This window comes from Xenopus laevis, chromosome 5L (assembly GCF_017654675.1).
Source record: "Xenopus laevis strain J_2021 chromosome 5L, Xenopus_laevis_v10.1, whole genome shotgun sequence".
Lineage (NCBI taxonomy): Eukaryota > Metazoa > Chordata > Amphibia > Anura > Pipidae > Xenopus > Xenopus laevis.
The window spans coordinates 4,283,848-4,308,407 of record NC_054379.1 but is presented as its reverse complement, the minus strand read 5'-3'; the positions used below and the strand labels follow the sequence as shown (position 1 = coordinate 4,308,407).

General features: G+C 35.0%; 1 protein-coding gene across 27 annotated transcripts in view; it reads right to left on the bottom strand.

Moving 5' to 3' along the window:
- LOC108716082 (neurexin-1) overlaps positions 1-24,560 on the bottom strand; it is an 861,870-nt gene that overhangs the window by 569,706 nt on the left and 267,604 nt on the right. For 18 of the 27 annotated variants that reach the window (XM_041562467.1, XM_041562483.1, XM_041562470.1 and 15 more), the window contains 3 exons: positions 9,164-9,465; positions 4,135-4,158; positions 3,000-3,161 (listed from right to left, as the gene is read on the bottom strand). In XM_041562467.1, the coding sequence (XP_041418401.1) occupies positions 3,000-3,161; positions 4,135-4,158; positions 9,164-9,465 (488 nt within the window). The remainder of the gene's footprint in view (positions 1-2,999; positions 3,162-4,134; positions 4,159-9,163; positions 9,466-24,560) is intronic. The other 9 variants (XM_041562473.1, XM_041562455.1, XM_041562471.1 and 6 more) reach the window with 1 other exon arrangement.

Genomic DNA, 24,560 nt, shown 5'->3' with positions numbered 1-24,560 from the left:
ATTGATATTTGTTCCGTTTTATCGATGATATTGTATGATGATTAAGTCATTGCTGTTGAAAACAAAAGGACTCATTTACAATCACATCTAGGTGCAAAAATGAATTCACAGTTGCTGGGATAGAAACACCATGTGATTCTACTCACTTTCATTTATTCTGATTTATTTTAGCACTGAGGGCCAACGGCTAGATAGGCCTACCTTGGTGCATAAGGTGCAAGGTGCAGACAGTGCAGCTAAAAGTGTACATACATGACCAGTTTCTCTACCCATGTAGGGACTAGTCCTGTCCTGAATATCTGCATTTATCTTTGTTGTGTTTGGTTAATAACAATAGGGCCCAACACAAGTTGCCATTTCATGGGAAAATCTGCTTCAGCAAATAAGGAGATTTTCATGTGTATGTCCATTTTTAGATGGCTATATCAGCACACTATGCTACATGAGTAAAATAGCATGCAATTGCAGTGTTTTAAGAAACCCTGCCCAGCTCTTGCCCAAACTCGACTCGTTTGCTTGCATGCACTAGTTCGGCCAATTTGCACACAATTTACTAACCAAGGAAAATCTTTGAACCTCTGGTATCTGGTTCATACCATACCTTTTATGAACCTGAATAAGAATATATACTTAAACCTCAGGAGGATATTATGGTATGGACACTTTGTGGTCTAGATTACACAGAGGAATAACACAGCTGCAATATATGAGTTTTCCTTTATAAATTCCCTTGCCCATCAAGACAAAACAACATAAACAAGATTAGAAATTCAGTGAATTTCAGGTTTTAAAATGTGCAAATTGTTTTGCAAATGCTATACAGAAACTGAGAAATGTGCTAATCTTTATTAGACAGTGCTAAATGCAAGGTCAGTATTTGGGAGTTGAGATATGTTGATAATCCTCTAAAGCAGTGGTTGTTAGATTTTTTATTTAGTTCAAGTGCTCCTTGGAGGACCAATTTCTGTTCAAGGCCTTAGCTCTTAAGAAGGTTACTGATATAGGAAGCCATTGGCGTATCAGTCATAAAACCAAAGCCAAATAAATATATAGGATATCCAGGAGCTGGCATTTCTTTTTTGTAATTTTTGGTTCATAATTGTTTTTTTTTTTAATTTTTTTATGCAATCAGATGTTTCCCATGGATTAAATAGAGATTGAATCCACTTTCCTGATGAGTTTACTATTCAAAATATGTGGGTGTAAAAAAGAATAAAAAGAAGTTTGATGCAACTCAAGACTACATAGGATCATGTCTATAACACACTAAGGTCTGCAGTTGTGCCAAATTATGCCGGCTATAGTTCCAGATGCATTTAGGACAGAAAAAAAAAAATATCACCTAGTTAATAAAAGTTCACCCTATCTACTTCTTGCTCTTAGATGCCTAATCTAATCAAGGTAAAGGCTGTATTATATGACCCTAAGGGAGAAATACTATGGTGAGTGGCAACCTTTTCAACCCAAAAGGTTGTGTGTGTCATTTACTATACCCTGGGACAGAGCTAAGAGCTAGAGAGCTGAGCGGCACAAGTGCATTTCCCTTAGTACTCAGTTAAGAAACACTTGCCCCTGGGGGTATGCTCTGCTCTTGCTGCTTACCACAGGCAACTCTTAAATCAAGGGGAATGTTGCAGGTCTCTGTGCTCTGAAAAGAATTGAAAAAGTCTACTGACATTCTTCAAATGCAGCATACAATGTGCAAAAAAAATGGCTGATTGTGGCCTTTGCACATTGTAATTGCTCCCTTGTGTTAGGACTAGTTAATGCACTATTGTGTCATATGATATATGGTCAAATTCTCATCTATAGTGAAGACTGACCTTTAAAAACAAAGTACATTTTACATACAGTATGCTCTTGTGAGCTCACCCATAGGGGAAAATTCACTATGATTCGTAGCTGCGCCATCGTCCGCTTGGCCACACTTCACCAGACTTAGTTTCGCCAGCGCTACACAGATTCACTAAAATCCGAAGTTGCGCTCAGGGGAAGCGTAAGGTTGCGAAGTTGCACTAGCATTAATTTGCCAAGCAAAGCGAAGTTACGCTAGCGAGGCTTAATTTGCATGCGGCGCCAAATTGAAGTTACAATAAATGTATATGTAGCAGCACAACACAAGCCTGGGAAACCTTCAAAACAGCAAATAAAATTTTTATTTTGCCCTATACAGTACATGTGCCCACTGTATAGTTAAGGTGCCATGAGTTAGGGGGGAAGAAGTGTAGCCCCAAAAATTTTTTCTATCTTTTTCAGCCTATCACCCATAAAAAAAGAAAAAACGCCAGCGTTTTTTGGGACTTAGAAAATTTTTTAACTTTTTTTGAAGCAATCCCTATCTACTCTATTGCACTTTGCCTGGTCTGAGGTGGCGAAGGAAGTCTGGAGTAAAAGGTAGCGTTCAGAAAAATGCGCGCGTCAGTGAATTTGCGTAAATTCGCCAGGCGTAAGGGTGCAAAGTAACACTAGCGAATTTACGCCAGTGTCCGTTAGTGAATCGGCGAATTAACGAAAATGCGCTACGCTAGCAAATTAACGCTAGCATTGGGCACTTGGTCCTTTGCCCCATAGACTGTCATTTGTACCATCAAGTACATCATAAACTATGATCCATAGCAGTAAAGGCTGCAGCACTTCCAGTTGGAACTGGACCAACCATTGAAACAGAAAAACTGGTACATGGGGTTGGGTTAGGAGCAAATGGAGATGAAGCTAAAGTCATCCAGCCACACAGGGAAAACATAGGGCCTAATGTATAGGATGGAGGAGGACTATGCAAGATATAGGTAGTGTTCTTCCACTGCCTGGGTGGAACATAAAGGTTTGATTATATAATCTCAAGCATTGTTTAATTTTCATGATACATTACTTTGTGCGGATTTGATAAAATATGTGTCAGATATCATACTTATTCAACGACAGGTAAAATGCACTCATGAAACTCTCAAAAGACTATATCAAGATACAAAATACAATAAAAATAGCAACAAAAAAAGTACCTCTTTCAGGCAGCCCATGAAGTTGTTACTGACTGGCGACCCAGGGAGGTCAGCTGTGCTGGGACTACCTCCAACATAGAAAAAGTCATCTGATCCCAACATGGTGTAGTCTTCCTGCGTGTAGCCTGTTGTGGTCAGAATTCCATCCACTGAAATTGTCACCTATATAACAAAGCACAGGGAAAGGACACGCTATACTCAGACCTAAATACTGCATTTCTGGGATGTGCCTGATTTTAGACCTAGTTTGGAGATCCATTTTCATGTCTGTTTGAAGTTTGGTCTTAGTTTCTAAAATTCAACTTCCCCTAAGAGTTCTAAACTGCTGTTGTCTGATCAATGAGCTAGTGTCAGTATTGTCCCTACAGCAACTGAACAGTTATTTAGCAGACACAAAAATGGTGTTAGTAAAATGCTTTCTAGGTTAGTTTAGCTGTTGTACGTATTAGTAAGTTTAGTAGTCTGTCATTGAGAATAACGTGCATTTGGGAACATAAATGATGCAAAGCTGGAATAAGCACCACCACTATTTGCACTGGAAGACGAACACGCAACTGCAATTAAACATGCAAGTGTTTAATTAGCATGCAAAAGGAAAAAATGCAAATAAAACTGTTAGAAGCACATTCTGATGTGCCCGCACTAAAGAACACAACAGATTCGGAGGGTAACGAACACAAGGGAAAAAAATATTGCTCGTGATGAATAAAGATGTATGGATGTACTACAACATTGCTATCATTTCCAAGGCAAGCCATTGTGCCATGCTTCATGAATGGTTGGAATCTGGCTGAGCCAGTAGCCACAAAGGCTAGCCAAATATAAGCTTTAGTTTGGTTAATCACAGCTTGATGCAAACGGTAGTAACATTAATGAAGCCCTTACATGTGAGTCAAATAAAAGTAACAAAAGAAAAACAAAAAGAAAGAAAAAAAAAACAACTTGAGAGGGACAGGTAAAAATAAGGAGGTCAACAACAGATGAAAAGAAGGAGTTCAAAGTAAGCAGAAGAGTACCAACCGCAGTTCCTCTTTAGTAATGATGTCTTCAGTTAAAAGAAAGAAAGAAAACACACGGCAAACCCAAAATAAGAAACAATTAGAATGATATCTACCGAACAATGTAGTTTGTTTACCATAGCGTGTCCAATGCCTGAGTGCTTTGTGGAGAAGGGGGGAGAAAGGAAATTAAAAACTGTGAACATAATAACGATTGTTACTTAAAAAATATGATGGTTACTACCATGTTAGTACATTTTTTTGATTCAGGTAACGGTTAGTAGAATGAAACATTCCATGAATGACATGTTAGTTATTAAGCATGTTAGTAACATAGAATAAAGGGCAAAAGAATCTTACAAGGAAAAAAGCAGACTAACAAGTAGGCCTCCACCGAGGCAACCGCAATATAATTTGTCCTGCAAATATATTTTATAACTTATCAGCTCTGTACTGAACAAAAACAGACACATGGTCACATTACCCTTTTTTGTCATTGCGCTATACATCTGACAGACATTAAAAATGGCTAAAGGCTAATTTGTGCCTTTATGCTACAGGCTGGCCTCTGCCTTCACAAGAATTCTACAGCTCTTTTTATGAGTAAATATTAAATTTTTCTTTTCCACAAAAAAAAATTACAATTTATATTTACAACCCCCTACTACTGAATTTACAGCTCTCAAGGAATCCTTCTCAACTCCAAAACTTCTTTCGGTCATATTGATGGACTTTAGGCTCACAGATTACTGCAATGAAACAAAGCAAAAAAAGATCCTGACACATATAATGAGTTGAATGGATTTCTGCAACTGCCTTGTAAAACATGCACCAACTATGCTGCTTTTCTATTATCAAGAATTTAGTATTAATAAGTATCTTAGTGTTTTTTACTGTCCATGAGCAGAGGCAAATCAAGAAAGTGTTTTGTTTTAACTTTATGTTTTTTTTTAAACAATGTAGCATTTAGCAAGGTTTAGTTGTGTGGGTATAAATGAAAGCTAATTTTATTTTTGGAGATTTATTATGCTCCAAAGCAGAGAAAAATCGAAATCCAAAAATACTCCAGCTAAAAACTGTCGAAGTCAATGCCAATGGCAGATGTCCCTTTTACAATTGGAAGATGGTTTTTGCCTTCATGATGTTTGAGGGTGTGGGCTGGTTGAAACCATTTTTTCCAAAAAAAAAAAAGTGAGGTTTTCGAATGACAATTTGAAAAAAGTTGTACAATTAGAATTGTCACGCTATTTTGTCAAGACTTTTCCCACATGTACAATTTTCATTTGGATTTTTTTTTTTAAATTAAGCCTAATCAAGGTTGGGAGTTAAGTTTTTAAAATCATGAGAAAAATTTGAGTTTTAATAAATACCACCCTAAAATTCCAATGCAAAAATAATAAAATAAATGCAAATGCAATTATATTCTTTATTCCTTGATCCTGTTAAGGGATCAAACCACTTCTTTTACTTGGTGCAAGGAAAATAAAGGATTTGTCTCATTCATTAATTATCAAAACCACTGGGACTACTGAAGAATCTTAGAAGGTAGGGTGTGCAGCTAACCGATCGATCCATTTGATGCCAACAATGATAACGCTAAAGAAAATGACACCCTACTGATAGCTGAGAAGAAAGAAAAATATTTTATTTTCTCCACGTTAAAGCCTTATATCATGAAGCATGACATAAACTATAACCTTTAAACTGGTGTTTTTCAAACAGGTTTTTTTTTTTTCAAAATGTATTGACAAAAGTAGCCTAAAAAGCTAAACTTTTTAAACCAGGGATATGCATAGGAGTTCAGTTTTAACACAGCCAGGAATAATTTAACAAAGCCTTTTTTAAATGAAAAAAATATTACAAATTAATGCATTTCATGTTGGTTTACAGGGTGGTGTTAGTATACAGCATAAAATGACAGTTTTGTACATTTTGGGCCTTATTTATAAAAATCCAAATTTTTCTGATAAATTATTTTAAAAAGTTTGACCAAACTAGAATACATGATTTGATCTTATTTATTATTATTAAAAAAAAGCACAATTTAATCAGATAAGGGGAAAAATCGATCATCAAATAAATCTAAATTGTATGGTTTTTTTTTGTTTGTTTCTGAATTGATCGACTCTTTTTAGGCTTTTTCCCGAAAAGCCCAAATTTTTCATATTTTTAGCTGAAAAGAAAGAAAAAATTTTATTTTCAGGCTAATTCCAGCACAGACCACAGAAACTTACAAATAGAATAGGGACCGCATTGACTTCAGACGTCGGCAGGTCTGAAATGCCATATTTTTGTATTCAGACTATTTCCATCCTCAGGGTATAATAAATATCAAAAAATTCATGTTTTTTCCCACTAAAAAGTATGATTTTATAGCAATAAAAACCTCAAATTTTTCTGGTTTTTGACATTTCAGAATTTAATAAATAACCCCCTTTGTGTACAACCACTATAATCTATAATGATTAAACAAGTTTTTAATGAGAGACCAAAATCCTTAATGTATCATATTAAAATCAAGTGATGTTAAATGAATTATCAGAATAGGTGTTAGTATATCCTTGTAGTGTACAAGACAACAATAAAAAGAGATTAAACATGTCAGCACATTATATATACAGTCTTTGCATACTATATATGATATATATTTTTTCAAAATTGTTTACTTTGATATTCAGCCATTAAAGTTTTAATTTTAATTAGAGTAATAGGCATTTCTTATTATTAACTACATTTACATTTAAAATGTCATAACCATAAAGTTTTGAAATATCTGTTGAATTATTTATCCTCCCAAAATGCACTGATAGTTTATACTGAAAGTCTTTTGGTAATGCAACATTGTTACTATTAGAAAATGCCTATTTTGCTTCATAATAAAGAAGACTTAAGACTTCATAACAAATGCAAGGCACATAGAAGTGTCATAGAATGATTTTCTGTACAGGGTGCTTGTCAACAATTGGATGCCATGAGTCTTAGCATTTTTTATCAGCTGCATAATTAAAAGTTACTGGACTTCTCAGCTGTCTCTTTAGGGCCCTTCACCAAACTTCACACATATAATGAAAGTATACATCAGTTAGGACCACTTCTGATACCTCTATATTACTTTGAAGGCTAGCATCTACTGGGCATGTTTTCTATAACATTATGCCCTTGTTTCCTATTACCATATACTATAAAGTAGTGGTATAAAGGTATGAGAGTGGCAATAAAGAGTAAAATATATAATAAAAAAATCACTAACTGCTGCCCATCTCTCATTCAACTCCTCACTACTGTCAATCAAACAGTCTGGGTCATGCAACCTTCCACTGTTTAATTGGGAGTAGGGATGAGAGAAATATTTCTTAGAGTTTGACCATGAAAAAAAAAAACACTCATTCACTCAATGAACACCCATTGGCTTCAATGTGCTTGGTGTATTTTTTGCAGTTTTGTGAACCTTCAGCAAAGCAAAATGGGTCAGATTCACTCATCACTAATTGGGAGTTGAACCATGGCAGATTGACCTTACCTTGCCAAATGATAAACCAATTCAGTAATAGTAGATAAGCCATTAGTGATAATCATTGTACTGCTTTAAATAAATACATGTACTGACTTTAGACAAAGGACTTTAAAGTCTAAAGAAGTTTTACCATAAAATTTAGGGCTGAATTTTGGAGTGATTGTAACTCACATGCTATGCACACAGTTGTTGCTGTAAAAACAAACAAGACAAAAGTAACTCTCTCCAGATGTATTTCCTTCAGTTTTATTGTTCTCTATTGGTTACCAAGACTACAACAATAATGGAACTGAGTGTTGATAGAAATAAATTAGTTATTGTATTATATGTTTGACACATCTTTGCCAGACACATTAGGAAAGATGGCACACTTTAAGAAAAACTTATTTTAAGGTTAAACTCATTAACATTTAAAAGAAGTCTATGGGAAAAAATGCAACTGAATTTGGAGATATGAGGGGTAATTTATAGAGCAAAACACTGCGCAAAGTGCAAAAAAGACTGTTACTGGCTATTTTTGTGCACTTTTAACACTGTGTTCTGCCTTTCCTGTTTTTTCAGCAGGTCCCTGCACTTACTGTATTATTCAGCACTTTAGTGGTCAGGGGCAGGGCAGGCAAGTAGGCACCCCACATCTCGACCCCCGACTCCCATCTGAATGATGTGCAAATTAGAGGGCAGCTGGATCTGCAGTCCTTACTTCATGTTCTATGGCAGGTGGTAAAAACAGAACTCGACTGCACCTCCTGACTAGTGATGGGCAATCTGACCCATTGTGCTTCACCAAAAATGTGCCAAAAGGCATTGAAGTTTATGGCCGACAACATTTTTGTTAATGCGCGAAAAATTGTGAGGCAAATTTGTGGGCGTCAATTTTCTGCAAAACTTGGTGAACCATTTTGCTCATCACGACCCTGTGATCTGCTCCTTGCACCAGATTTTCAATATGTAATGCTAATATTTACATCTAAACACTAATAATGATTAAATAATGTCACATTATATTATAAAATTTAATCCACATTATAGGGACGAACCAAAAAGCCTAATGTGGAACTTTTCATAACAATTTTATCAGAATAAAATTTTTTTTTTTTAAGAAAACAGATGTTTTGCATGTGTCCATTTTTTTGGTAAAATATTGTTGATAATTGTAACTTAGATGCCGTTCTAATGAAAAGATGAAAATAGAAATATAAACTTTAATTCTTTAAAAACATTTCTAATAAATTCTTATTTAATGGTAACAATGACTTGACTGAGGGGAAGAGGAATAAATGTACCAAAGACATATTATAATGTGTATGTATACATTTTACAAAATCCCCTATTTGTCCCCCCTTCTAATTCCAGGTCAGTTTAAAGCACATCATGCCAACATTTTGTGTTGTTTTTTGGGGTGCAACTGTGATGGAAAAGAATTATTAGAATTATCTTGTACTTGCTAAGGCTGATTTACATGCTCATAACAGAGATGAACAAATAAAGATCTATATTATAGGACTCGTCTCGGTCCTATTACTTTCTAGATCTGCCCCTGCTCAGGTGTGGCAGGATAACCTTGTGAGGAAAAAGAAATCATCTGAAATAGATTTTGTACTTAACTGTATCTTAAAACAAGTAAATCATTCTTTCATCCATTTTACTGTTACCTGACGCAGATTCCTGGTTACTTTCACATCATGCCAGTTATTGTCATTAAATTTTCCATTCACTGGTTCCACCAAAGCCTCAAAAGCCCCTGACCCCAAATTAATGACCAATGAGACGGCTCCATTTTTCAATGCCAGATTGACATAATCTGCTGATTTTCCTGTGTGAAGCATCAGTCCGTTCCTCTGAAGGGTTTTAAATGACAGTGTTATTTCATCGCTGCTACTTTGGATTGGGTTCTGCGACAGGTCATAGCAGAAATATTCAGACCCTTTAAATGTAGCAATATATTCTTCTTTCCCTGCAAAACATAAGCATGTATATATGTCAGTTATGAGGCCGGAAAACGGATAAATTAAAGTACAAAAGGTAGAGATTTCTTAGAGCAACAAACAATTACAGTATAGATAAATATTCTGTTTTACAGATGATTCAGATGAAATGTCTTGTTTGGAAGCTCAAAAACCAGTCCATAAGCTTGCCATTAAGACATGCTTACTACTCTACCCAAAACCGCCAACTCAACAGATTTGCAAATAGTACTTCTGAAAGGACACAAATAAATACAAATCTGAAGCAAGTAGTGTTTGTAGTTTTTTTGCACATGGATGAGATGAACCATGTGCAATTTTCATTGCAGTTGGTCATAATGTGCCAAATGCATAAAGAATGTAAAAAACAAAGTTGCCAATAGTCACAATTTTAATGTTTTATATAGGTAGGAATCCAGAATATTGTATAAATACATTTTCTTTGAATTTTTTTTGTAATCAGTTTTATTAACAAATCGGTAGACTTACATACATTTCTTGTACACTGTGCAATACCAATATTTAACAATGGTCTTGCATATCATTCTCAGTTATTATACAGTTTTTCATATGAACCAAATATTACAGTTAACTGTATTTGCCAGTCTTCAAATCTCAAACAACATATCAAAACGTATGTGCTGCTTCACATTTGTCCTTATAAAGGTCACTTTTATTACCAATATGTTTCCCCTTTTCTATTTTATTATAGGTGTTATATCTGCTCTATCCAGATTTGGTAAGTATTCCCTAATTTTTAATTAAGGTCTTATTAGACTATATATGTCTAAATCCCTGATATTGTATTATGTTATTAATCGATTCCTGCTATATATTCTTTCCATGGCAGCCAGGTTACCAAATAATTTGCATATTTATTGTATAAAGATGCTGTTAATTCCTCCATGGTGCAAATCTCATTCACTAATTGAAACCACTTTTCTTTACTTGGGGTTAATGAAGATCTCCATAATAAAGGAATCTGAGCTTTGGCTGCCATAAGAAGTTGTCTTAATAGGTCTTTCCTTAAATACCCAACAGGTTCAAAATTATGAAATAATAATATAGCTGCCGCATCCCTCTTAACTTGTTCCCCAATAGTCAACGAGCATGTATCTAGTACTTCCTTCAAATATGGTTGGATCTTAGGACAACTTAACCATAACCTGGATTATTATTACATCTCCAACAAAGATCGTTATCCATTAACCCCATTTTCATTAGTACGACTGGCGTCCTATACCAGCGAGATTCCTGCAACCGAGCGAGATTCCTGCATTACTTATGGAACATTTACTTATTACTAGAAACACTTTCCCCCATTCACATTCAGATAATGTAATATTCAATTTTTTTTCTCATTTCTTAGTAAAAGATGGATAAGCAGGGTACTTCCTATCTATAAGTATTTGATATATTAATGATAAGGTATGTTTCAGTGGTATGTTCGATCCACATAGTTTTTCAAATGCTGCTAATGGTCTCGCTATAGTCCCTTTTAATTGCATTTTTTGCAAAAAGTTTTGCACCTGGTGGAACCTCCAATGATCTCAATTTGACCATGTCGTTTTCATTTGTACTGCTTTTGGAACTTGCTCTGACTCTGATCCTAGAAAGAGTTTCAATAACGGATTGTAAATACCAAATGCCGTAGCAAATCCACTGTCTAATTGACCAGGTAAAAATTCTCCATTATTGCATCAAGGGCGAGGGATAATGGGTTAGATTGAATTTGGTATTAACCTTATGCCATATTTCTAAACAGTTTTCCATTAATATATAAGCTTTAACCTGTTGAGGCACACTACCTTTATGTAGCCAAGGTAAGCTATGTAGCATATTCCCAGTCCATAAATCTTCTATGGTACTCCATTGAAAACATGTGTCTACATATATTTTATTTGTAAAAAATATCTATCACCTCATGCTTCAATGATCATGATTACACATATTATGCTAGGAAAACAACAAAACAAGTTACCTTTATTTTAAACATTACTGCGATCAAGTTCAAATTGACCAAAATGAAGTCAAAAGATTTACTTCTGATTCACTTTCCTAGCATAGACTATAATTATAGGGAAGTCAAAGGCATCATTTTACTGTGAGCAGCAAGCTGAAATAAAATCAGCTTCTTAGGGGTTTAGAAAGACTGTCAAAAGCTTTTAAGGAGGTTAACTGGTCTGTATGTATCACACTTTCCTTTGGTATTTAAGGCTAAATCTTTTGAGCTAATGGTATTTTCTGGAGGGGGAAAAAAGCCAATTCAGGCAGTCTGAACATTTTCATTGAAAAAGGCATCGTGTGTCACTTTAGAAATCCGACCAGAGCAATGGAATCTGTTTAACACAACTCAGAATTTTTTGTTATCTGAATTTTCATGGTTCTGCCACCTATATCAGTCACTAGGAATATATTAACCCCCTTAATGACCGCCTTCAGCTGTTTCTATTGAGCCCATTGTAATGGCCTTGAAAGCTGTGCCGTCGTCAAAACAAAAAAGGTGTCATTTGGGCCTGAAAAGAATTGGAACTTGAGAGGGGAAATTACAAATCTAATCATAAGGAATTAATGTAACACTTTCTGCCTGATTTAGTTGACTCCACTCTTCTGCATTATTACACATTTCTAATCATTTTCCCATTTTCTATTGTTAAAACCAATCAATGTCATATCCTCTGTATTATAATAATATATGTTAGTGTACACATTTTGTTATCATTTAACCTGTATTCAATCACAGCACAATAAAAACGTAATCCAGTTTTAACCAGTGCATAGGAAAAAGGCATTATTTTCCTTCACTCACACTAAGCACATACATAATTACAATTATTTTCAAATGCATTACACCCAGGCAGGATTCTGTGATGCCTCTCTAGGGTATAAACAGTACCAGGACTTGAAGATACCAGGACCTTAAGAACTTTGAGAAGATTACTTCTTTATTTGCAAGCATATACTGCAATGCCATAAAAGTCAAGGTGCTCTGCACTTGCAAGATGTGTTTTTACATTATTGTTCCACTGTGTATTCAGATAGCAATTCAGAACTAAGTAGAGAACTAGGTAGAGAATGAAGTCAGAATTTCATGGATGTGCACAGGGGCAGACTGGGCCGGCGGAAAACCAGGAAAAAAACTGGAAACGGCCGCAGGGTCAGACTGGACTGGGATACCAGTAAAAAACTTAGTGAAAAAACTCAGTGGGCTGGTCCAGACTCACTCCCCACACCTGCCTGAAACTATGTGCTCCCTGTTCTATCCCCACCCCATCAGAAGAATAGCAGGGGGTATTCCCCTCACTTAGTGAGGCCACAATGAAGGGTCAGAAAGGCAGCTGAGACTTGTAAACATTAGCAAAAATACATAGAGGGGAAGTGCTTGAGCAAAATAAATGGAGTGTGAATGCTCCCAACTATCCCATGAATCTGAATGCTTCCCTTGATCATCTGGCTATATGAGTGGAGAAAAGGGAGGCTGAAAGGTTGTTTTACACCCCAAAATCCAGGAGTTATATCAGATGAGGATTATTTCCCACCAAGAATCCCTCTGTCTATATGGGAAAGCCTCTTGACCTCAAAGAGACCATTTCTTAAGTGACTGGGTGTTTTCATGCAGTCTGCATTAACTTTACTCTATTTGAGCAGACAGCTAAGGTCCAAGTTCACTGCTATTGGTATCCCTGTATTTGCAAGTAGGCATGTCTTGATTCGCCTGCTGTTAGTCTGGACATAGGGATTATATAGCCAGTCAATAGTCCTATATAATAAAATATAATCCCTTGCTATGCACTGACTCACCACCTGTTATAGGTCAGGTTTGGTTGCTCCTAGCTTCTCTGAATGCTGCTTTGCTGACTCCTGATATCTGCTCCTTGTGTGACTTCCTGGTTCTGACCCGGCTTGTTCCTGACTTTGAGTTTGACTCACGATTCTGCTCCTGTTATCTGGTTATGACCCAGCCTGCCTGACTGCAGCCAGCTCCCTCTTTACCGGCTCCTTCCCCAGTGTATACGTTTGGTTCCCTTGTCTGCCCCTGTGAGAGTACTGGATTCTTGTGTGGAAAGTCCTGGGCCATGCCCAACACCAAAGGTGGCTGTGATAGGCAGAGGAGCATGCTTAGACAGGAATCCAGTCACTCCCCTGAGGTATGGGTTTGCCATACATGACACCACATCACCACATCACCAACCTCTTCACCACATTCGACCATTTTTGGCTGCCACCAGCTGCCCTATGGTGTTCCAAATGTAGACAGACTAGATATCCGTGATCTGAGTTGTTTATTTGTATTTATTATGTTTATTATGTATTTAGTATGTTTATTTGTATTTATTATTGTAGTTATTTATTTGTGTTTATTTGTTATATTAATTTATTGTTCTATTGTGTAGTGCTGTGCACATAAGAATGCTATATAAATAAAAATATACATACATTTTCTTATAATATTATATTCCAGTATAATTCTTCTATTCTGTCTCTACAGGCCTTCTTTAAGTCTTTTGTTGTGGTTCTTGAACAAGTGTCTATTTTCGGGTGTGAAATAATGTTACATGAATAGCCTAATCTAATTGAGTGTTTGTAAAAGTTCACAGGGTATATAAATAGTATGTGTGTGCGTGTGTGTGGGGGGGTTCTTTGCATGTAGGGGTACATTTATCCTAATGTATCCTTACCTATATCATCACTATGGTATATATATATATATATCTTCACTCTGATTGTCTAGTTACTGATTGCAGAATAGCTTCTGGAAAATATATTTCATAAGACCCAGCTAATTAAAATGATCACTGACAACTCCGGCATATTTGCTATTAACAGGGGAAAAAAACTTGAGAGCAATAATTTCAGAAGAATGAACAGGTAATTAGGAGCAGAACTCCTGTTTATTGCTAGCTGTGGGCGACTGCCACATTCCCAAATTATTATACAGAAACCGCACATACAGATATTTCAAATTGTAATGATTATTGTAAGTAAATTGAAGCTTTGTGAGACTTAAACATCATAAACCCAGAAAAGGGAGTGTCGCATTATAGAAAAACATTTACTAAATATATATATATATATACATACTTTAAATTAAGCAGTGAATTTCCACACTTCGCTGACTGCAATTTTTTTCGCGCAACTACCATGAAAATTCGCTTTGGAAAAATTTGCTGCCACAAAAAAAAATGTTGCGCATCAAAATTAATCGGACCCCATTGACTTTAATGCATTTGGACAAAAGAGTCGCATGTATAAAAATTGTCACTCGCGTAAAAATTGTCACATGTCATAATTATTTTGACTATTTTGTTTCGCAGATTTTTCGGCAAAGTGAACCAGGACAGATTCACTCATCACTACTAGCTTCTGCAACTCAACCCTTTTGTTTCTACAAATTCTTACAGCAAAGCAATGTTACATTGTTTGTAATTAATAAAAGGATTACTATTACAGACAACATTCCTGGTCGTGCAAATACAGAATTTTACACAATCGCAAAACATCACTTGGTGATTAAGGGGCCGATGCATCAAGGGTCGAATATTGAGGGTTAATTAACCCTCGATATTCGACTGGGGAATGAAAATTCTTCGACTTCGAATATCAAATAGTTCGATCGAACGATCGAAGGAATAATCCATTGATCGAACGCTTCGAAGGATTTTAATCCAACGATCGAAGGATTATCCTTCGACCAAAAAAACTTAACCAAGCCTATGGGGACCTTCCCCATAGGCTAACATTGGGTTCGGTAGCTTTTAGGTGGTGAACTAGGGGGTCAAAGTTTTTTCTTAAAGAGACAGTACTTTGACTATCGAATGGTCGAATAGTCAAAAGATTTTTAGTTCATATCCTTAGATTCAAAGTCGTAGTCGAAGGTCGAAGTAGCCCATTCGATGGTCGAAGTAGCCCAAAAAACACTTCGAAATTCGAAATTTTTTTACTTCGAATCCTTCACTTGAGCTTGGTGAATTGGCCCCTAAATGTGAGGTGTGCTTGAACCAACTCGTGAGCAGTTTGTACCTATGCCAAAAGGAACTGTATTTTCAACATACATTTATTGGAGATTTTTTATGTTTCATTGTAAAGTCAACTGAATCGTGAGATCACAAGTGTTTTATGAGTGAACCCTTAAAAATTAGAGAACCCCTAAAATTGGATCTGTCCTAAATTCTATAAAGGTAACATCAGTTCAGAAGTACAGAAAGATGATATGTACTGTATCTTTATATATTCTTTCATCTTTTATTATACTCTATTCCTATAATCAATGTTTTCCCAGTTCAACAAGTGGCATCTTCCTATAGTATATCACTAACCTTTTTCACAACCTTTTCTCATAATACACTTATTTTTTTAATATACTGCACACGTCAGCTCCATGTTCACACGGTCTCCAGGGAGGTTGCTGCATCATATGGATTGTAGAATTTAGAAACTTTCCAATAAGTGGAGTGATCTAGGTCAAAGTTTGTCTCTAAGGCACAACATGTATTTAATTGTTGCGTTTGAGTAGATTAATAAATCTGTGCTATGCTAATCTATTCAATCATTTGAATACTGTTTTCCATCAGCAGTGTATAATAGATTGAATAACGTAGCAGGGGAAAAATGCAGTGCTTCTATTCAGTTCATTGGTGTCCTGGTTTTCACAAGAACACAATGTCTTGTTAATTTTAGGTTTATTACACTTAGAAGTTGTGCGGCTGTGTTACTTAGCAACAACACACCTGGAATATTCAATATCTCAGAAAGCATCAGCGTAGTGATCAGCTTTCATTTACAGAAGAGTTTGCCATGGAATATACAGGCCCTGAGTAAGAAACAGCCAGGGCATATCTTGTTACATCAGCAAGTGTAAAAAGTTAAAAAAAATAATAACAAAAAAATAAACTATTTTTAGAAAAAATATTCTGTTTGTTCATCATTAAAAAAAGCTGAGACTAAATTATGCACAAATCAAACCATTTATTATGCATGACTTATACTGAATGTGCTATAAATGCACTATAATGCTATTAAGGCTAATTAGTATGCATACTGTGCATATGGTAAAGCACTTTGTTTTAGGCATTATCATAAGATCCGAAATTATGAATTTTTACCACTGGACTCTCATATTAAAGTGGCTTTCGAAATCGGAATAATTATACTTAACAAGCTAGAATGATACATGTGTTGCAACCCTCTTTCAATAATTACCAAGCTAAGAGAGAAGCGATAGTCAATTAAAAAGTAAATTTTGGAAAAAGTGATTATGATATGATGTGCCTTATTTTTTCCCCTGTTGTTTCTGTTTTCTAAATTGACAATTTAATGCATTTAACAACATGATAAATCTCGAGTTGATTTAAAATTATCCAATAGGATCAGCGCAGCTCCCACTGACTTCTATAGGATCTTAACCATTTTTATCTGGTGAAATTTTGTATTAGTGGCTTTCATGGGGCAGATTTATCAAAGGTCAAATTTTGAAGTTATGTGAATTTTTTTACTCTAATAAATTCGAATGTACTCCCAACTCAAAGGGGAGTTTATTTAAGAAAAATCTCGAACGTCTAACATTCCGTGGAATAAGAAAGATCCAAAAATTCAAATAGAATTTGAATCGAGTTTTGCTCGAATGTCAGGAAGGCAATTAACATCTTCAAATGGTTGAACGGACCTCTGCCATTAACTTGTACATGAACTCGGCAGGTATTTGTTGGCGAATATTCAAATCAGAACTGTTTCCAGGATAATAAATCTTAGATTTGAATTCAGATTCAAGTTGGTGCTTTTAATTTTGAATTTTGACCCAAAGAAAATTTGAATTTACCATTTCAACCTTAATAAATCTGCCCCTTAAACATTTTAAAGACTATGCAATTCAATGGATATTCATTGCACATACGTTTTAGTGAATTCACTTTTAATCCTTAGTTATGTTTCATTACATCTTCAGTAGGTTAACAAAGTGTGTGATCCCTACATCAAGGGGCCACTTTATTCTGCAATGTGTTTTTTTAGCACTAAAACTCACAAATTTGAATTTGTGTTTCTAAAATTCGAATTTTTTAAATTAATTTAGAGCAAACAAAACGGAATATAAAAACTGTAAATGGGGAAACAGGATGGCATCTGCCTATAAATGGGCAATTTTGAGCTTTGACTTTCTTTATAATTCTACAGTATGATCAAATATTACTCTGTAATTTATTATTGTTATATAACAGTTAAAGATGGTTATATAACAATGGTATTTTGGATGAAATGTACGGAACTTAACTAGAATGAATCACCCATTAGACAACTTAATGAACAATATAGCATTTTGAGGGAACCAAAGATTATACAGTGACAGTGAATTATATATATATATATATATATATATATATATATATATATATATATATATATATATATATATATATATATATATATATATATATATATATATATATATACTGTATATATATATATATTTTTGGCAAATATAATGATTTTATAAGTTAAACTGCAGTATTTTTATAAATAAAAAGACAACTTTACTGCATTAAAATTGAAATGTTGCTGAATACATCAAAACAAAACTATTTTATTTTGCAGTATGACTGTATATAATGATATGGCTACATGTAAATACATATTTCCAAATAACCATAATTTACCTTGTTGCATCCATAAGTCAGGGGGTGCTGTACAGTTAATTTATTATATTTCAGTAGAACTGTAGTAATGTCTCAAGGTACTGTATTCAAGTGCAATATACTGCTTCATAAACATTAATGAAGGGTTATTAACTAAAATTAGAATTTATCTCATTTAAATACAAAAACCACAACCAAACTCCCATAACCGATTTAACCTTATTTATTATTGAAAAAGCTTAATTTAATCGGTTCGGGTAAGATACATTTTTGGGATTTTTGTCCAAATAGTTGGAAATGGTCGGATTTTTGGGATAATTCCAGAGCAGACGACAGAAACTTCAAAATAGGATAGGGACCTCTGCCATTGACTTATACACAACCTCAGCAAGTCAGAGATGGTGGATTTTGGCTATTTTGCTGCATCAGGCTTTAATACATTTTAAAACATTTGAGTTTAAAAAAAACTAATAATTTGAGTTTTGCCTCAAAAAGTCAGACCACAGTTAAGTAAATAACCCCCTTAATGTAGAACAATTTAAAGGAAGCATTTTCCAAGCTAAATTATAATATTGCTAAGTTTTGTCTCGTGGGGTCATTTGAGTTTTTTCCATCTGTATAAATAGGCACATCATGTAATATATTTATGTCTACACAGTATTCTTATTACTTGTCCTTTTATAGTTTCTTCTGAGGTTTCTATTGAGTTATATATGAATATGAAAGAATAAAGAATTGTCTTGCTGGCTTATAAAATGTGTTGGGTTATTTATGGAGAGATAAACATCTGTCTTGCTGTGTTGCAGAGCTATCCTTAATATCTATAAAGAAATTTGTTATTTGCAAATTCCACTTTGATACAAAGAACTAGTCTTTCTTTGTCTGTCTGTACTTGATAAGTCTCCATATCAGCTCATAAAGTTCTTGGGGTTTATTTACCAAAGTGTGCAAATATTGTCCTCTCTTTTCATCTTGAATCAGCCACTAGGTGTTAGGGACCAAGAGTTTCATAGACCTCTAGTAATTAAAAGGGATTTTGAATACTGTGGCTTTTTTATCACTGTTTATATCTCAGTTCTGTCTTTTTTTCAGATCTGTCTTTTTTTAATTTTCAGTGGTAGCTTAGACCTTGTGACATTTGGTACATAGCATAGGAGATATAACCATAGCAACAACTCCTTCAGTTACTCAGATGTCCAAAAGTATAGCATGAAGATCCTAATTCCGGTGTCCCCACATTTAATATAAAAAGAATTGGGCAACAACACAAGCTTGAAAAAGTCCCTGGGGTGCCAAATAAGGGCTGTGATTGACTATTTGGTAACCTCTATGTGGGCAGACAGCCTATAGGAGACTCTGTTTGGCAGTACACCTGGTTTTTATGCAACCAAAACTTGCCTCCAAGCTTGGAATTCAAAAATAAATATCTGCTTTAAGGCCTCTGGGAGCAATATACAAGGAGTTGGTGAGCAACATGTTATTCGTGAGCCATTGGTTGCGGATCACTACACATTACACAGTTGAAAATGTTTTCTAATGTCATTGCTTTGTACAGTGGATTTTAATTTAAAACCAGTCTAATTTATTTATTTTGAAGGGTCCATAGCTATACTGACTAAGGACCAGAGCAGGAGCCAATGGGAAATGTGTAGGAAGATACATGGAGTGTTGGACCATTGGCCTGACTGTTGCAAAAAAAAAAAATGGCTTCTTATTTCCAACAGACCCTCACTCCAGTCAGTAGGTATAAGCACTGCCTTCCCTTCTAAATTAAAATTGTAAAATAAAAATACTGAATATATATTGAATTTTTTTTTGTTTTGAGGTACTGTATAGTAACAAAATCAGCACAAATTATGTTGTATTGAGACTTTTGATACCCTTTTCTGTTAGGATTCCCCTACCACCAACAGAAACATATTTACGCTGCCTCATACTAAAAAAAAATATGAAATAATAACAAGTGCAAAAAAGCATAACTGAGAGTGATACAGAGTCAATGAAATGTTTCAGTGTGTGACTACCCTTCAATAAAACAGAGCTGATGCAATTTTCTGCTCATTACACCTCAGTGTGGTCTGGAGATCACTTGCTCAAAACATACTGTAAATGCAGAAAATAAACTTCTTGTGGCGGCAGCTGCATCCCAGCACCTGTGCAAAAAAAAAACAAAACACCCTAACGCTTATTCTAAGAGACAGTAACAGGTTTACTGTATATTGATAAGGTGAATATTATTTCACTCAAAAATATAGATGATGTTTTTCAACATCTCCACAAAACTGTTGTAAAAATTTTTATTTACTGATAAATCTCTAAAGAATTTTCCTAAAATGCTTAAAAGAGAAGAAAAGGCCAAAAGTTAGGCACGCCTAAGTGATTCTATTTACTTACCTAACACCCCCGGCCGGTGCTCCTATCAGCAGAAAACTGCACTGGCCTGGGGTTATTCCAGAGAGCACCATGGAGCAATAGTCTTCCAGCTTCTTCTTTCTTCTTGTGGCCGCACATGAAATTTGAAGAATGAAGAAGCAGGAAGGTGATTGTTCTGTGTTGCTCGCTGGAAGAACCCCTGGACAGTTGCAGTTTTCTCCTGATAGGAGCACTGGCCTGGGGTGTCAGGTAAGTAGATACAATCACCTGTGGGTGCCTAACTTTTGGCACCCCAAGTAAAAACACCTTTCCTTTAATGTAAGCATAATTAAAATACTGTACGAGAAGCTATATGGACCCTCTTATTGGCCTAACACCTTACAACTTTGCTTTGTATCCATTATACAATGGAAGCTAAGGTTTTGCAATTTCCTTGGCAGTTTCTCTTCATGATGCAGAGCAGAATGGTAAGGTGAGAGTCTGAAGACTTTGTACCTTCACAGAGATGTGTTACTAAGTGCAACACTTATATCAGTATATACTATATAATACAGTATATAACATATTTCGAACGTTCAAATTCATTCTCAAAGGTGAGCTAAAACTGTGAAGTCGTTTTGATTGTCAAGCAGAGGTGAGCAGCTAATTTGAATTTCAAATCAATTCCCTTCCGTTGAATTTGAACCAGAGCAATCTGCTCACCTCTAATTTAATAGTTTCAGTTAAGGTTCTGTTTACTCAGTTGGGCTCATTAAAGGTTTTAGCACATACAGTACGTGAGGGCAGAGGCATAATGACATGGAATACTACATCTGACTGAGCACAGATTTTACAAGTGGGTGCTTTACCATTCTTATAGCTAAGTGAATGTCATAAAGGTCATGTATCTATGATGGATATCCGGAGAGGATGCTTTGGGCTGAATTTACAGTATATCATCATGTTATATTATACCAATCTTGATTTAAAGATTCCTTATAAAGGTGTGGGAAACACATTATGCAGAAAGCGCCGAATTATGAAAAGGCCGTCTCTCATAGACTCCATTTTATCCAAATAATGCAAATTTTTAAAAAAGTATTTCCTTTTTCTGTGTAATAATAAAACAATAGCTTGTACTCGATCCCAACTAAAATATAACTAATCCTTATTGGAAGCAAAATCAGCCTATTGGGTTGATTTTCTAGTAGACTTCAGGTATGAAGATGAAATTAGAGAAGGATCTGTTATCCAGAAAACCCCAGGCATTCTAAATAACAGTTCCCATACCAGTAGTCCATGAGACACATTTTAACTGTTTACACATATGTTAATGTCTGACACCGACTAAATGGCACCCAAGCTTAGAACTTGGCTAAGCTTTCACAATTGGCCAAAGCTTTCACAATTGCCCAAAGCAGCATATTCTCATCTTAAAGCTCAATGAGTGAGTAGAAAAGACAGTGCACCTAGTAACAGATTTATTAACATTTTAATTCAACTTGGTTTGTCTTTTTGTGGAAAAACTTGCAAATTCAAATTCTGGGATCAAAAACTAATTTTAAATATTTAGTAAGTGCAAAAACCTTGAAAACGTAAATCTAATATAGCATCTAAAAGCTGGCAAGTTTATATAGGAGCCAATGGGATTTGTGTAAGAAAAATTCAAGGTCTTTGAGTTTTGATTTAATTTATCAATAGTTTTTATTGGCATGTATAAGAATAAACCACCAGATTAGCATAAAACAATGTTAACAACCAAGATCATAATACACATGTCACACATGTCAGTGGGTATAAATTCAATATAAGTAGTATTAGACAGTGTCAGAATATTATGAATAACATAATACAGTCAATGAAATGTGTAGTATCAAAAAGGCAATGAATAAACTTTCAAAATGTACAATATGAGTTTTCAAGCCTAATTGGAAATTTGGTAGCGTTATTGAAAATGATGGGTACAATGTGATTTCACTGTGTTCAAGGTGTTTTTTTCCATGTTTTTACATGCTTGAGTTTTTCTTAAGTTTTTTAATAAATAAGCTCACTTTTCCAGTTTTCTTGTTTTTAAATGATAAATTGGCCTCCAAGTCTTTATCTCATGAGATTAGTAAATGTGTCCTTATTTGAACTGCTTATGAAAACAGGTGTATTATTACAATTATGCAAAACATTTTGATTAATTATTTCTACATATACCTTGGATAAATATGTTAATCTTTAAATTTGTAAATTATCAAAATTCAGTAATTAGGTACGTTCTAAGCCTCTCTGACCTCTGTTCAGAGCCTGTAGGAGAAAGTTAAAATATGCTTAAAAAATGCATACAGTTGATGATTTCCCCCTCCACTCTTTCCTTTTTATGGATGTGAGGTCTGGTGTCTTCCATCTTAAACCCAAGCTAAATATTTCCATCATTTCCCATTTCACAATTTTTCACAACCCTTTACATAGAAATACTGAATATACTACCCATGTAAAGGCTAATCTGTTTACTTTCAATGCAGGCATACTAAATATTATATTCGCTTAAGAGTGAAAATATGTTCATGCATTTTCACAGGGATGTTGTGTTTATGTTATGTTAAGAGTGTGTCCAACCCAAACTTATAAGACTTATATATATACAGTTAACCCACTAGAGACTGCTGCTGCTGCTCAACTCTTCTGCTATTTGCATGTAATTATCAAGATCCTGTGTCATATCAGATCATTTGTTTAAAAAATTATTTTATTACCACAACTAGAAATTTGAGGTTATAATGCACTTATGTCCAATACACAACAATTTGAAAGAACATACTGGAGAAAGACTATACAACTAATGGAAATATTAATCATACAATACCATCTGACAGTTGTTGGCCTGAGTTTCCCTTTCACATAGGATATTCTTTATAAGGCAATTAATACAATATCACATATCATTGCATAGTAATATAGAATTTTTTTTTTAATAGATTGCTTTTATAGTGCCCTATTTAGTCCCATATTGTTTACATGAATAGCTTTTAAGATAATAACTATCCACTTAAGCTGCTACTCTACACTCAAATGATCCTCCAGGCAAGTGCATAATATTGAGAAATCATTCTCAAGTGAACTCTAGAAGGCTACTTGTAGGAGAAGGACAACAAAAGACAAACAGGAAACATTTGTCTTATTTAAATAAAATACACAAACACAGGCAATTGCTAACAATGACTACTTTGAGTAGAAATACATACTTAGAAATGTTATCTTCCATTTAATTGACTTTAAACAGGGAGGAAGTGCAAATAGATCATGTGGTATTCTTAGTCCACAAGGACCTTGCTCTGGCCACATTGTAAACCTCATCAAATTATCTTAACCCTTGGTCACTGTCATACCTCCCAACATTTTGGAAGTAAAAAGAGGGACAAAAAAAATTTTCCCGCACATAGCGCAGCAATTTTTTGGCCACACCTCTTTCTGTGGCCACACCCCCTAATTACCATGTTTGTTTTACTAAAATTTGGCAGGTTATGAAAGTTTGAAAATATTTCTCCTTATCTAAACTGTGTTTTTATGTCTCAAAATTGTTACAAAGTATCTTATTTGCAACTGTTAGCTGTTCTGGGCTCTCTGCTAAAAGCCAATTAAGTGAGAAACTTTGTTTCTTTTTCTGGCTGTTTAGTGCAGAGAAAAGAGGGACTTTCCAGTACAAATGAGGGACTGCGGGTTGAGCTGTCAAAAGAGGGACTGTCCCTCCGAAAAAGGGACAGTTGGGAGGTATGCACTGTATATAAAGGGCATAGATCAGGGGGTGAGGGGTGCAGGCTTAGGAGTATAGTAGACAACAGTGACGTAGAGTGATGTCAAATTCACCCAACGCATTTCAACCAGTTAAGATTGTCATCACGGGCAAAAGTATATAAAAAAAAGCTGCCTCTTTATCTCTAGATTTTTCCCCCAATGAATACCTTAACTTGTTGAAATGCGTTTGACATTTTATTTGATGCAGCCATTTAATTAAGGTTTTTCTGTTTTTATTTTGGAGTGTGCAATCCCTATTTATACGTTCATGATATTAGCACCTCATTTATTTATTAGGGTGTGCATTTCTCACCTGCTGTATGACA